Genomic DNA, 16,134 nt, shown 5'->3' on the forward strand with positions numbered 1-16,134 from the left:
GGAATATACATGTCCAGTATGAAACTGTTCACACCATGTGAGAAAGGTGGATAGATACCTGAATATCTGCCGCATACCAATGGAATGTTTGAAACTGATTCTTGTGGCAAAAGTGCACATCCTGGCTGGAATCGCACCGCTGGATATCCATAGAGAAGTAGTCGCCGATGTGCATAGCACAGCCCAAATGTGTAATGACAGACATCCACTATCTGAACATACATCGGCGTAATCATACCTAAAATTTAGGAAGAGCTTCCTTGGGTCATCCAAAGAAATTTCAGCGCCGCCTTCTCAATGATGCTCGATGGGAAGCAGCCACCAATAGGACAATGAATCGAATACGATCCGGAGTTACTAGGACCAAAACAACATGAAAAAGAGGAGATATTCCGATGATCCTTTAAATAATTCGGCCTTCCAACGTGAAAAGGTCTTCCGCCCTTGCTCTAGCTCCATTCTGAATACAAAGATCCCACCTACAAATGACATAATAGTATGGAAAAATTGAAAAATTTTGTAACATTTAGAATCATTTATTCATAATTGATTTAATTTTTTACATAAATGCTCTAATATTATAGTCTATATTATGGATACAATAAATATAATTCCTCATTGATTATAGACTTCGATAGATTCAACACACACCTTTAAATTTTTATTGTCAACAATAATTGTCATCAGATAGGTAATCTATCGCTAAATATCCTAAAATATATGGCCATACTCTTTAGAGCTCATACTAACTAATAATTACTGAAGATTCAAAGTTAAAACATTTTTTTTTATAAATTTTTCACAGCTCCAACATTCTTAAATAAATTTTGTATCAATAATACAAGTAGCAAGATAATGAAATATTTAGAAGATTATGGTGCATTTCTTTAAACTATTTTCAAATTTAACAAATTTTAATAGGTAACTACCATCGATCAACCACAAAGTAAAGAAAGAAAGTTCTCTAAAAGGCCAAATTACATGCTATAACACTCATAATATTGTCGTTTTCATTTCAAAACAACAACATAATACGATGTAAATCTTTACTATATTTGCTGTCAACACCTTTTTTGCTTAATGGGAGACTATTTCGCAGAGTTCCATTTTTTTTAAAAATAATATAAGTAGTAAAATTCGATTACAGATTTACAAAACAAATGAAAATAGTGTTGCTGTCATAGACATTAACAATTCATTATGCACAACAAAAATTTGTTAATGAAAACCTCCACTTTGTGGAGGCCCATATGATCCTGGTTTAAAAAAAAAAAAGTTACACAAGATGTCTGTTTAAAGGTGCAAAAGTCGTATTATATTTTTGTGCTGATTGACGGTAATTAGATTGTTGTCACAATGTTCTTTCCAGTTCATATGTATATGTATAAAGAAAAATATTCTTACAAATTGCTTAGTAAGAAAAAAATAGATAGTGTTGGAAGCTGAAAACATAAAGAAGTTCACTTCGTGATTCCCTTGTGGGGGGGGGGGGGTTAAATTAGCATATAATCTAGGGCATGGTTTCCCAAACTATGGGTCGCGAGCGAATATTGAGTGGGCCCTCGCCACTGTATACATGAATTAAAAAAAATAGGAAGTGATAAATTTGATATTTCATTCAGCTATTTATAAGTTACGGAAAATATTGTGATAAAAAAATAATAATTTGAATTGTCAATGCACTACAGATGGCAGCACAGTCGCGGAATATCGCCAGCTAGCGCTGGACACATTTAACACGGTTAACATTAAAACTAAATACCGAAATAAATTTGATATATCAAACTCACTGCGATTAAAAGTAACTAAAGTTGAAGTTGATGCTAAAACTATAATGAAGAAAAATAAGAAACAAATACATCCTTCCCATTGAAATAACTTTGTAAAAAAAACCTTGCAGGTGTAGGTATTTAGGTAATATTTTTTTTTAATTTAAGTTGTGTTTCTTATTTCAACAGTCTTTCAATCATATTGGTAACACTTATAAAAAATATTTTTGTTATTTCAATTAGAACAAAAATAAGACAGCATTAAGTAGTTCCACGACTCGCCACTAGGGGATCTGAGCATTACCAATATGTATGCCCTCTTTTCTCTAAAACAGCTAAGAGGTGGGTCCCAAGATTGGAAATTTTTGTTAGATGGGTCGGAGCCCAGTCAACTTTGGGAACCACTGATCTAGGGACATTACCGCATAATTCTTCCATGGATCATCATTATCACACATTAGCTTACATTATTACATTAGAGTTATATATGAAATTACATTATTCAACAGATATAAAGAATTACATTTTATTAAAAATATTCACTGCTTTCTATTTTAATAATAATACACAAAAGATAACAGTGGCGAAGGGTGGAGGTAGGCTGTTAAGATTCGCTATAAATAGTGCACACTAAACTTTTTTAGTCATATATATTTGTTTTTATTGAACTAAGACTACAATTTACAGATGGTGTTAGTTAGTTTTTAAAAATCAATTAAACCCTGCCTAAACGAAACCATAATAGTTTTGGTCTAATTTGGGCAATACGACAAAATTGTGCACACTTTTTCAATCATAGTTATTTGTTTTCGTTGGATTAAAAATACATATTACACATATTGTTGGTTATTTTTTTTAATTCATTAAGCCCTGCCTAAACCAAATTATAATAAATAAAAAATATTATTCTATTTATAAAATATTCAAAGTTATGTATGATTTAATTGCATAATTTTAGATATTTTATAGATACACGTGTATTTTTTGACTATTATCTATTATGGCTTGGTTTCTCAGGGTTTAATTGAATTTTAAAAACTAACCAACACTATCTGTAAATTGTAGTCTTATTTCAATGAAAACAAATATGTATGTCTGACAAAGTTTAATGTGCTCTTTTTATGGCGGATCTTAACAGCCTACCTCCACCCTTCGCCACTGAAAGATAATTATACATAATAGATCTGCGTAGAGTCTGACAATATTAATTTCATGTGTGCTGTTCAATCACTATAAATCGATATTATTCATGACATTTGAGTAAATTAATAGTCCTCTATTTTCAATTAGTTGTTCAATATCGAATCATTTATACTTATACTTAATAATAATAACATTATATTATTTCATAATGAATCTCACAAAGTATGTGTGACAGTTTCGATTACTTAAAGGCCTTTGGCTTCATTTCACAGCTACAAAAAGTAATTCTTTAATTCTTAACAATTGAGGATAAGCCACTAATATTTCTAAACTCTCATGAAAGAGTTACTAATCCAAATAGTGAGTGATAGCAAATAAGAGAAAAAGTGAAGCTTTAATATGTAATTCTAAAAGCCTGTGCATAAATTTATAACGAAGTATAAAATCAACATTAAAAAAAGAATTAACTAGTAATACCTACTTAAAAAGCTATTACAATTACAATATTCATTCAAGAGTAAATGTAATACTGAATGTAATTTGATTAAAATGATAGTAACAGCCATTCCTAAAAAATATGATTATTCTTAAACAATAATGTAGATGGAATTAGATGGATATGGTCCAACTGAAGATTCAAAATAATTATTACACCTGAGTAATTCAAAATAGCTGCTATTTTTTCAATTTAAGTAACATTACATTTGGCCCACTATACTATAACAGTTCAAGAGACATAATCAAAAATATGATTTACGAATACCATCTGCAAAAATCCAAGACTTTCAGTTTAAATAAAATCAATTTAGACAAACAACTGAGGAAGTTTTTAATTAAGCGCGTTGATTGCACACACAATCAAGAAAGGGCATAACTTAACCAACTATCCCATTAATTAAACTAACATTTACGTGGTAGCATGTACTCCATTAAAATGCTTTGCAAACAAGTTTTTATTATTTCTTTAATTTTTTAATTATTGGTTGCATCGGTTGATAAACCTATCCTCAGAATAACATAACTGTAAGTAAATTCAAATATTTCAATAATGAATGTTAATTCTTGTTGTGAAAATTGTAGCAGAATGAAGAAGGGAATTTAAGTCTAAGAATTAACAAAAATGCCACTTGAACTATAAATGCATAGAGCTGTCAATCTGTGTGTCAACAAGAAATCATAAATAAACCTTAAATTATACACATTTTTGTGTACTTATTTATAATGAAGAGAGAATTGTAAGAAAAATAATAAATTATTGAACATGGAATGCTGTTTTACTATTGTAGTCTGCAAAATTAGAATAACATAACAATTAATATTTTATTTAGTATTTATTTTCATATCATGCATACTTTTCCAGTTCATTTATTTCATCATAAGAAATCAACTTTTTTTTATAAAAATCTGGTATAACGACAGTAATAAAAGAAGAATATAATTTATCGAAAATCAAAAATAAATAAACAGGAAAATATCTGTCTGACATACTATATATCAATTTGTTCAACTTGTACCTAAAGATATGTGCATTTAGTAATTACTAGGATAGACAACGACTAGATACTCAATGTTGCAACTCATTTTTTTTACTTAGTATCACAAAGTCATAGTTGAGCACCTAAATGAAATAACCATTTATATAGCCAGACAAATTCATTATATATTATTGAATTGTCTTTTAGAGGTTGAATCTAAAAAACATAATATACTATTAAAAATGGTTGAGATAATTTGTGCTGATTCTTATAGGTAATATCTATAATAATAATGATCGATCTTTTCAAAAAAAAATCTTGGTAGTATTGGTTAACGTGGTTAATTTGAATAGGAATTTGATTGCATGTTAAAAAAGTATAATTATTTTTTCTCAGCAGCAATAAAACGCTCTCTGATCAGTTGAGGATTATTATACACGGCGAACACAATACGTATATATTTAATTATTTTTTATCCAATACTGAATGATATACCTACACAATTATTAATAATCTAGCAACCATTTTATTGAAAATACATTACTTGCAATAGCCCCAGAAATATACCTGTGTATTAGAAAAATCCTGAACCGAATAAGATTCTAGGATATTTCTAATACATACAAGGGTACGTTTCTGACAGTTAACTGTTTTTTATTTACAAAATATATAGTCCATTCATGTATTTCAGAAAATATTTCCTGGTAAATACAAGAGGGGAATCTATCTGCATTTAAAGAAAGTTATTGGAGAAAGTACTATGTACCTTTTACAGTTTTTATATAATTCATTTAGAATAACAATAGGTTTGCTCCCCGCATGTAAATCTCAAACTAGTCTGAATCAATTTGAAATTTTTTTGTGCGCATTCAGTTTGAAAAATATTAGCTGGAATATGTAATTTATGGATAACTAGTTGTTTACTATAAACATTTAAAAAAGTTTCTTTGACAGTATACAACTGATATTTCACCATTCATTTTATAATTTATTATTTTGGCTATTGGGTGGCAACATTTTAAGTTGATTAAAAGCAAGGCAGACCTCGAAGCGTGAGCCGATATCTGATTGTTTCAGAATATTTTGGTCCGGTTTATTTTGCATTTCACTTGCGGGAACAGAATTCAATGTCAATAAACTATCCAAAATTCTTGCGGGAACAACTTAATATTAAAAAGACCTCATAGCACCTTCTGTAGCACAATTATTCATACAAATGACAAACGCGATAGCCCATATTTTATAAGGCATTTTATATTATCGATAAAAAATGATTTTCATGCGAATGAATAAACTACATAAATACATCTTTATATTGTTCAATATATGAGGATATTATAGGTACAAGTAATGAAATGGATACAGATCGAATTAATTCTTTAGAAAAACAGCCCCAAAATTATATACGTAGTTGTAGTTATAAGCCACCAAAATTTTAAAGAAAAATTGGAAAAATATTTGCATCATTGTCAATTATTATTCAATTTTAATGTACTATGAAAACTAATGACTCAGTATAGATATGCTTTACAGAGAATGGCTTCCAATTGCTGCATTTTTTGTTGATTTTTAAGGAATCAAACATTGAGTAATTCAATTGTATTTATTCAAAAGTTAACAGCAATTCACATATAGGTCACAGAAATAATTTCCATAATATTTTGACAATAGACAAAGTAGACCAATAAATTATAGCAAATTAATATGTAAATGAATAGTGTCATCCTTTATGTGGCTTGTTATTGCGGAAATAAACGAATCGATCTTAACATTTCAGTGGAGACTGCCTACATCAAAATCAGTATTGCAAACATACCAAAATACAAAACAAATAAATAATCTGAAATAGTTTAATTTAATATTGGAATGAGAATCAAAGTATATTTTTCATGCTTTAAAATTATCTATGAATATCTGTGTAAAAGAATATTCAATGCCTAGTAATATTATCTTCGACGAATCCTACATAACCAACAAAGCCTTGTCGATCAAACCAGTCTGGAAGTGTTCACTCTGTGTGCGAGCGGACTTGTATTCACTCTCCGCACACCACGCCTCCCGGGACAGGCAGGTTTGATCTGTCTCCCGTCAGGAATGTGTCGACGGCCCTCGCGGCTTGTCGTCCTTCGCTTATCGCCCACACTACAAGTGACTGGCCTCGCCTGCAATCTGTTACAAACAAACATAATATTATTGCATTGAATAAACCTCGAAAGGCACATTAGTTTAAACCGCTGGTATTCAGTTCAATCCATGATCGAAAGACATAAATACTAATTAAAATAATAGACTATTTTAACAATATTTAATAGATATCATCCACTCAAATGGACATTATCAGTTTAGTATAATTTGTGATTTATATTATAAATTTCACCAATTTATGTCCACATAATAGTTAAAATCTAAAGCCAGCTATGGACGTAACTGCATATTTGAGCATTTTTTTTTGCACAAACTTAAGTTGATAAACTGCTTTTTTCGGGATGCTAGTCCGAATCTAAAATGGCGATTATATACAAGTGAAATATCTAAATAATTACAAGATAAAAAGAACTTTTTATATACAATGTTTTTAAATTTTCTGTTGAATCATATAAACTTGACTTGCTAGCTTAACCTTTTCCACTCGAAATTTTTTTTATAGGTACATACCACCCACTCGAGACTTTTTCCCGCACAAAGCATAATTTCAATATAAAACATTTAATTGGTGAAAAAAATGTAAAAAAAAATTTTTTTTTTTTATTCTGTAAAATAAATTTATAATGAATATACTGTACTTATTTTTAGTTTATTTATAATTCTTCATTGTGTGGTATTTCACAAAGCAATCTCCAATATGTAATCCTGGCTTATCACAGAATCGTAATGAAATAGCGGTATGTAGAGAACTGGCTATAAAGTGTAAATCGTCCATTATGACTGTAAATATGATACAAATGAATTGCCTTCAAATACACTTGTAATATAAGCGGCTGTCTCGTAAATTTCCTAAATTAGTTTCGGGCTCATAACAACTCATTCCCAGTGCGGTACACATTATCAAAAGATTTCTCAAAAAATAATAAATCGATACGTAATAATTTTCATTTGACTCATTAGAGTATTTCACATTATATAGGTTCCGAATCGACATAATATACTAGTAAGTATTGTCATCAAAAACAGTATTCAAATATAAAACTGTAAACTATACGAGACGCCCCTGCGCAAGCGAGAACCAATAAAAAATATAAACACACTTCAAAATCATGCGTGACAAACACTTCACTCTAGTCTGGGAACGTTCAATAAATAAAATTTATGTGACAAAAAAACATTGCTTGCAAGCGACGACCTACGAATAAAAAAAGAGAAGATTCCGATAAAAATACTATGTTGAAATTAGGCACGCAGTATTCTTTTGCCGACTTCTTTCTCAGATAAATGTAATAACCTATTATTATTCATTCTAACTTGATTGAAATCGCATTATAAAAATTTCTGAAAATATTACAAAAAATGACTTTATAGGCGGTGCTGCCGCTACGGCGGCACTCGAGTAATACGGGAAACTTCTAATGCCGCCGATATGGCGGCACTCGAGTGTTAAGGGTTAAAAGATCAAAAAAATTTGTACTTGATAGAAATAATACTGAAATGCCATTTTGATTTCCATAGTAACGCACGTATATATTAATAATTTAGTTGCTAGGAACCCAGAGCCCTAGCAACCAATAATAGTGGATTGGATTACGGATTTCTTCCGAAATAACTTTTCATACAAAACAGAATTAACTGAAAATGAATTCAACTCTACTTAAAGATGGCTGAAAGTATTACTAAAAGTCCACGGTGGCCGCGCGGCATAAGCGTTGGACTATAAAGCCGTAGGTCCCAGGTTCGAATCCTGGGTCTGGCAAGTACACATATTGTTTTTCAATTTGTGTGTGTCAGGGTATGGACCTAATAGGTTGAGCAAGTGGCTGACATCCATTTCTCGTAAAAAAACAAAATCTGTCAATACAAACCTCCACTCTGTGGAGGCCCATATGATCCTATCAGGATCGGACATGGTCGGAAAAAAAAAAAAAAAAGTATTAAAAAAATGCATTGGCATCGTGTTCTGATATATTTTAAAAGTTTCAAATGTCTAGCTAGTCGGGAAGTTAGTTAAAAATCGATTGCAAGATTTGTATCGAACAAACAACCACCGGACAAATAAGAATACGAGCTAATAAAAACGTTGTAAAATGACAGTTACGAATGACAACTCTAGAAAATTTTAACCGCCAAAACTTAAAGCATCATTAATATTTTTTATAAGCTTGATGTTGCTTTGAGGGTTTTAAATTAGGTATCTATTATTGTGCCAATTGCATACAGATTAAGAAAAGACGGTTAATTAAACAATAACCTATTGTCAAAAATATTAGTGAAAACGGCCTAATTTGACCTATGAATGCATAATGCATAGTACAGAAAATTAACATTGTTTATAATTTTACCTCCAGCTGCAAATACGTTGCTAACTTCAGTCGTGTAAATATTCGATTTAAGTGTCTCAATGTTGCTTCGGGCATCCAAAGGAAGGTCTGAAATAAAGAAACAATAATATATAAATTATTTACTCAATTTTGCCAGTGTAATTAATATATTAAAATGAAAGATATTTCCTCTGCAGGGTTTGCGCGAGCGATGGACTGTTGTAAGTTGTAGTCTCAATAAAATTAGATACATGAGCTGTTAAAAAATAAGTTTACCCAATTCTGTGGCGACGTATCTCTCAGGTCCCAAGAATCCCATGGCCAGGAGAACAAGATCGGCTTTGTAGATCTTTTGAGTCCCTTCAATTTCCTTCATCTCCCAGCGGCCGCCAGCGCCTTTTGTCCAAGCCACTTCCACGGCTGATACACCGACTACATTTCCAGCACCTACAAAATAAATTGTTTTATTTAGTGAGAACAGTAAAATGCAAAAGTTGGGTTTCAAGTCACTTTTTCGCATATCAAACATATACCTAATATAGCTTTCAAAATATCAATATTTTCAAAAAATGTTTAATTTTTTATGCGGTTCGTAGCATAGGAAAAGTTGCTTTAGATTTCATTAAAATGATATTTGAATATAATTTTATTTAGTAAAAAGCTTGACAAGAAGTGAGTTCCGGCACCTTTTTTTTATAAAAAAAGTAGCCTTGCTCATAAACAATAAAACTAGGTAAAGTAATGGAAACTTTATAAAAGTAAAATACCTAATTATAATTTTATGCAAATTGATTTTCTAACAAACAAAACAAAACAAAATATCAAAAGATTGCATAGTAATACTGGAGAAATAAAAGTGGTAATCATATGTTTTTTTATGTCCCTACAAATTGAGGAATATACATGGGATGTCAGATGTTTATAAGAAAATGAGATTTACCATCGTCCAAAAACTCTTTGGTGAGAGTTGAGTATTTTCTAGGATCGTCTCCGAACTTGACTCGGACCTCTTCATGGCCATAGTCGACTCTGCAAGAATAATGAAATAATAAATAACACAGATTATGAATTGGTTTCGTAATCGGTTTGAATCAAAAACTCTAGATATCAATCAGTGAGGGTCAATGACATTAATATGGACGAAGCATCTGGAAAAAAAATGACACTCACTTTTTTGACGGGTCTGCCGAATGGCATAATCTGTTCTAACGCTATACAATAAAGGTGATACTGCTATAAATTCCCGATGCGTGATATCGCATAATGGAAATTGCGTGACGTCTACCTATACATGTGCGAATGTCGCTATGCGCGAATTTACTTACTAGCCACTGTATTGAGTGCGTTGTCTATTAATAATGTCATTGGTTTCTTTTATTTTGTTAACTGTCAATTCATGGTGGAACTGCATTGTATTGTTGTTTTTATTTAATAAAACCAATTTTTTTATAGTACTTATTCCACTTTAATTAATATATTAGGACCGGTTTCGTCCGCCTCAGTGGGACATTTTCAACAGAAAATGTCCCACTTATGTGGAATATTTATATGTCCCACAATTAAATACAATTAAAGTGGAATAAGTACTATAAAAAAAAATTGCGTTTTATTAAATAAAAACAACAATGTCATTCGTGAGGGTATCTACATGTTATAAATGATCACAATACATTTTACTCACCGGAAAGTTCTTGGCCACTGAGGCCACGGGTTGTCTTGCCCTCTGGTGGGTTTGGGCTCTGGCAATATTTCAAACGTAGTTATCGATTTGGCACCTTGGCGTAAAGATGTTGCAATACAGTCACAGCTAAAAATATACAAAACAAAAATTATTTTAAATTATGCATACAATATATGAATAATATAAGAAAAATGGATTATTGAAGGTTGGAATTAATTACCCTGTGTCTCCTCCGCCGATGATGAGGACATGTTTGTCTTTAGCGCTCAATTGTGGGTTGTTGGTGGGACGACCCTTTTGCCGCTTCTGCCAGGTTTCCAAAAACTCCATTGCAAAGTAAATACCTCCTAGCTGCCTTCCTTTCAATGGTAGATCACGAGGCCATGTCGCTCCTAAACAAAGTACAACTGCAGCATACCTGGAAGAAAATAACAACATTGTGAATATTATATATATAGCAAAAACTGTGAAGAATTCAAATAAAATAATGAGACATGAATGATTTTATTAATGAATCCAGGTAATATGTAAAGAGAATGCATACTCTTCCGCTAGTTCCTTTCCAGAGATATCTTTTCCAACGTTTATATTGGTCTTAAATACGATGCCCTCAGCTTTCATCAGATCCACTCGTCGCTCGACGACTTCTTTGGAAAGTTTCATGGAAGGAATGCCGTACTGCAGAAGACCACCGATGCTGTCATTGCGCTCGAACACTGTCACATAGTAGCCAGCCTATAATGAAAAAAAATAATTAAAAAGTAATCTACTTATATCTGTCTGTATAATCTGTCAAAATGAAGAATATTTTATAAAAATGATTGAAAAACATTCAACACCATTAGTTAGAGGCGAAAGAAATAATATTACATTTCTGTGCCATATTGTGTTTGGGTTATCACCATGTATAATGCCTTATCTAGCTGTGCTTGAAATATCTTTACAATAGCCTCTACCACGAGCCTAAAACGTGGAGGAAAGATGGAGGAGAAAGTACACACGGAGATTGCCCAAAATACAAAATAAGATTTATGTGTAAAATTAAATTATGTATGACAAAATATGATTTTACCTTGTTCAGCTGATGAGCACAAGCCATTCCCGCGGGACCGGATCCCACAACAGCTACAGTCTTGCCATTACGATTTTCAGGAATCTAAAATAACAACACAAACTATTATGTAATGGCTATGCAAACTCCCTCGGTTGTGTGGTTGGTAAAACATCAGTTTCAAATTCCATGTCTAGAATAAATTACTCATTTGGTAAATTGCGAGCCTGATACTACAAGGTTCTAAGTATACGTCCTTGAGAAAACAAACTCAACAATGAAGTAGTATTCTAAGCTGCCACATTATTACTTTTGTTTCATCAAGGACAAACACTTTTATTATTAACCACTACATTTATTATAGTCAATGAAGTGTTCCATAATATACGTTACGTGTGGTATATGATTGATAAAATCTTTGTTTTTATTAAATCGTTATTTTATTGAAAAAAAGTAGTACTCAATTATAAATAAAAATAACTACTTACCTCTGGTACTATCCAACCATTCTCAAAAGCATTGTCAATAATAGCACATTCAATGTTTTTGATTGTCACCGGAGGTTCTGATATTCCGAGCACGCAGGCGCCTTCGCATGGAGCGGGGCACACTCTTCCAGTAAACTCTAAAACATAACAAGTTCGATTATTGATGAAATTGTTTATATATTTTTATTAAAAAAACATAAAAGATTGCGGTGCCATCTAGAAACAAAGTTGGTATTGTTATCTTTGTTGGTGAAAAAACATTGGATAGTCTATGACAGTTATACAGTTGGCAACAATGCTCTGAAGAATATGAAACTCTTTTATTCTATTTTCAAATCTGCTTTCTTTTTTTCCCATATAATTTTGTTTTTATTTTGCTGTCACTATTTTTTATATTTATATACAAAATATAATCTTCAAATCAAATCAAATTTATTTATTTTACATATAATGAACATAACAAATTATAAATTCAAAGCATTCACGACATGACATAAAATAAGTGTTAATAATTTTTTAAAATAAAAATACAGAGAAGTGTGAGTTAATAATACAATAAGTAATAAAATAAGAAAAGAAATAAAATAAATAACAAAATAGAAGTAGATGGAACCACACAGAGTGAACTTTGATAGACCCTATCTTAAAAGCGTAAAAGTGTAAAACTTAAGCGTCTCAGCCTAATAAAAGCTTAATAATTACAACATTGATTCAAAATTACAGAAGATTGTCAAAATTGACACAATTTGAAAACACCACTGTGGTTATTAGAAAATTAGATTCAAATTTTTTACCTTTATTTTATTTTATTTTATATTTTTTATATTTCTTTACTTTATTTTTTCCATACATTGTAAAAATTTTGTGAGATTAGTAGGTACTGATACCGGCCTTTCTCCGTCGAGGAGAATGGTGAAGGTCGTATCACTAGCAGGCCAGTAGCGGGGTGGAATGAGAGAAACGCACATGTATGCTGTTGAGGCTGGTGTTTATTATATTGTTGATACAGGGTATTGTCGTTCGCGGTCGGTTGGTAATTGGCGATTTGGCGGCCTGGCCTGCAAACGTGGTGTCGCGGCTGGGCTGCTGATGCTTGGCATCCGAGGCGAGTCAGTGCTTGCGGCTTGGCGATGCAGTCTTTTTGGCGGGAAATGCTGGCTGGGCTGTCCGGAATGCTCTTAGCTTATTATGCTTGCTTGGCGCCGACGCGGTTCTTTTGGCTGGAGAATTGGAGATGCTGGCTTGGCTTCGCGTCCGAGGCGAGCAGAGGCGATGCTAGCTGTCCGGTGTCCAATTGAAGAGAGAGATTTTGGCGGTCGATGCTGTTCGTTCGGCGTCAGGGGCAAGAGAATGATTTTCGCGCCCATCCAACTGTCAGGCGGTGTCATGTTCGTCCGTCGGTCGGGAACCTCCATGTTTTACCGACGGATTGACTAGTGGCGGCGCGAGCGGCCATTTTCGACAGATGAGGACGAATTTGAATTTTGGTATTTTCAGTGGAGGTAGGCTCCGCTCGGCCGGGGGTTGCGAGGGCGCGAAGAGTGGACGTAGGCCGTGGTGTTTTGGGAAAGATGATGGTTCGGTCCTCCCTTTGAGGTGGTCTCCTGTGGGAGACCTTCATCTGGTATCAGTACCTTATTAAAATTTCACATTTCTTTTGCAATTTGTAAGCCAGTTATCTTACCTGGGAAGTTGTTTGTCTGGAGCAGCTGCTTGAGAGCTTCCTTCCAGTTGCCTTGGAAGATGAGGTCATTCCACTTAGGAATGATGTTCCCGAGCGGGCAGCCGTGCGAGGACTGGCAGAAAGGCACTCCGCAGTCCATGCAGCGAGCCGCCTGGACGCGAAGTCCTCTGCGCACGTGTTGCTTATCATACACTTCGTCCCAGTCTCGCAGACGCTTCTCGGCAGCGCGGTACACCACTGTCTCGCGAGGGTATTTTATGAAACCACTAAACAAAGATAATCACCATAAATATATATATAGATGTTGGTCAATTAATGATAAGTGTATGATAAGGCTCTCAAGGTGGATATTCTGCCACCATTCCAACGAAAGCGGATGACACCAATGAGGGGGTGGTAATAAGTTAATAATTAATGAAAGTTAAAGACACTAATTTTCATACCGAGTCTTGTCGAGAAGTTTCTCAAGACGTTTCTTTTCAAACGTTAAGTCCTGCACAGCTTCCTCGATGTCCACAATAGGCTCAGATTTTCCATTGGTATGATTCGACTGTCCATTACTCTCAACAGCGGTGACCGGTTTCAGAGCCATCTGTTTGAGGGCTCGTTGATACTCTGTTGGGAATACTTTCACAAACTTACTGGCCGATGCTGGCCATGATGCAAGCAATTCGGTTGCTATAATAGATCTGCAAAAATGTATATTAAATTAAATAGAAACATAAACAAAACATCATAACATAATATGTACCTAACTCTCAATGTGAAATTACAGAAATTTAATATTGATTGTACATGTTTAATAAAGAACCCCACATTGGGCACCATTTAATATTATTGAGAATTCTCCAATGTGTTTCCTTGTTTCATGAAAAGTGCAGTGAATATGAATAAGTCACAATATTTATGAATAGAGGATTAGTTATTAAATATAATATGTAAATAATTTGACCTTAGAAACAACATACTAGAAAAAGAAATTTTGAATTGTCATCCAGTGGATCCGGGTTCAAGTCTTGCTCCATACCAATATTGTTCTAATAGATAATATATAATATATCTTTCTGAGGGTTCCAAATTATGTAGATATATTATTCAATAACGAAATTGTTTTTAACATTCTACTGCCATTAGGCACACTAAAAGTATTGAGGTTTGTTCTACAGTATGTACTTCACGAAAATTATTATAGCAAAATCTATCAACAGTGAAATGGTTCATGTTTTATCATTATCATCAAGACACGCATTAATAATTGTTGATTCGTGCTATGATACATTTTTTTAATAATAATTATCGCAATTATTGTCATGTTCATTTTATTATATTTACCCCGTATACTGCACAAATTCTTCAAGGAGCTGTTGGACATAATCTAAATCTTCTTTAAGTTCAAGAGGCAATAACTCCACCATTTGATGGTTGCATTTAGAGTTGAATGAACCATCCACATCCAATACGTATGCGATACCACCTTTAACATCAAAGACAATACATGTTACTTTTATTTCATACCTAAACAAGGAAATATAAATCTTTTCGTGTGAAAGTGAGAAATTTAATGTTTCGCATTTTCAATGCATTTATTCTTAAAATGCTGCTGTACGGCAGTGAGTCTTGGTACCTTAAAAAGAACAAATGCTTTCGGCGTATACTGGGTCAGAAAAGGATATAAAAGTGGGCATGATTCAGGAAGAACCAAGGAAACCGGTGAACAGTATGTGACTCTTCGCCACAAGGTGAAAGGGGTATGAATACTAAAAAAAATTAAGAATTGAATGTTAAAAGAATATTATTAAGTAGATAATTGAACACCTACCGCTCATGCCGGCAGCAAAGTTTCTTCCAGTAAGTCCAAGAATAACGACAATTCCTCCAGTCATGTATTCACAACCGTGATCTCCCACACCTTCCACAACAGCTATACACCCAGAGTTTCTTACACAGAAACGTTCTGACGCAATACCCCTATTTTTAAAATACAGGTAACTTAGTAAAAAGAATCATCACAACTAGGGATGTATTATGAATTGAATAATAATGATAAACTCACCTAAAGTAAGCTCTTCCCGTTGTTGCTCCATATAAACAAACATTTCCAACAATCACGTTTAAGTGAGATTCAAATGGAGAAGTCTTGGGTGGATAAATTATGATGGTACCACCGGACAATCCCTTTCCTAAAAGCAATATTGGGGAAAGAATGAAAGTACATCTCTATTAATCACCAACATTTTGATATACACATTGTTAATAAAGATTTTAAAACTTTTCTAAAATGTTTTATTGAATCAAAAACTAGATATTTATAGTTGTCTTATCTTGTTATAATAATATAATAATCTGCTGTTATACAAATATCTTTCAAGGTCCA

At 32.9% G+C, this 16,134-nt stretch overlaps 1 protein-coding gene across 1 annotated transcript in view; it reads right to left on the reverse strand.

Annotated features, from left to right (window-relative positions):
- Positions 1–3,893: 3,893 nt before the first annotated feature.
- LOC147068597 (uncharacterized) overlaps positions 3,894–16,134 on the reverse strand; it is a 103,859-nt gene continuing 91,618 nt past the window's right edge. Inside the window, exons 31-44 of the mRNA XM_085952076.1 lie at positions 15,814–15,940; positions 15,580–15,728; positions 15,093–15,234; positions 14,204–14,449; positions 13,761–14,026; positions 12,077–12,213; positions 11,610–11,693; positions 11,082–11,272; positions 10,758–10,955; positions 10,538–10,663; positions 9,797–9,885; positions 9,133–9,303; positions 8,878–8,964; positions 3,894–6,556 (exon numbers count right to left, since the gene is read on the reverse strand). Coding sequence (XP_085808202.1) covers positions 6,423–6,556; positions 8,878–8,964; positions 9,133–9,303; positions 9,797–9,885; positions 10,538–10,663; positions 10,758–10,955; positions 11,082–11,272; positions 11,610–11,693; positions 12,077–12,213; positions 13,761–14,026; positions 14,204–14,449; positions 15,093–15,234; positions 15,580–15,728; positions 15,814–15,940 — 2,147 coding nt within the window. The 3' untranslated portion in view covers positions 3,894–6,422. The remainder of the gene's footprint in view (positions 6,557–8,877; positions 8,965–9,132; positions 9,304–9,796; positions 9,886–10,537; positions 10,664–10,757; positions 10,956–11,081; positions 11,273–11,609; positions 11,694–12,076; positions 12,214–13,760; positions 14,027–14,203; positions 14,450–15,092; positions 15,235–15,579; positions 15,729–15,813; positions 15,941–16,134) is intronic.

The sequence above is a fragment of the Rhyacophila brunnea genome, unplaced genomic scaffold (genome assembly GCF_057557595.1).
Source record: "Rhyacophila brunnea isolate RB1 unplaced genomic scaffold, BYU_Rbru_1.0 scaffold_3, whole genome shotgun sequence".
Lineage (NCBI taxonomy): Eukaryota > Metazoa > Arthropoda > Insecta > Trichoptera > Rhyacophilidae > Rhyacophila > Rhyacophila brunnea.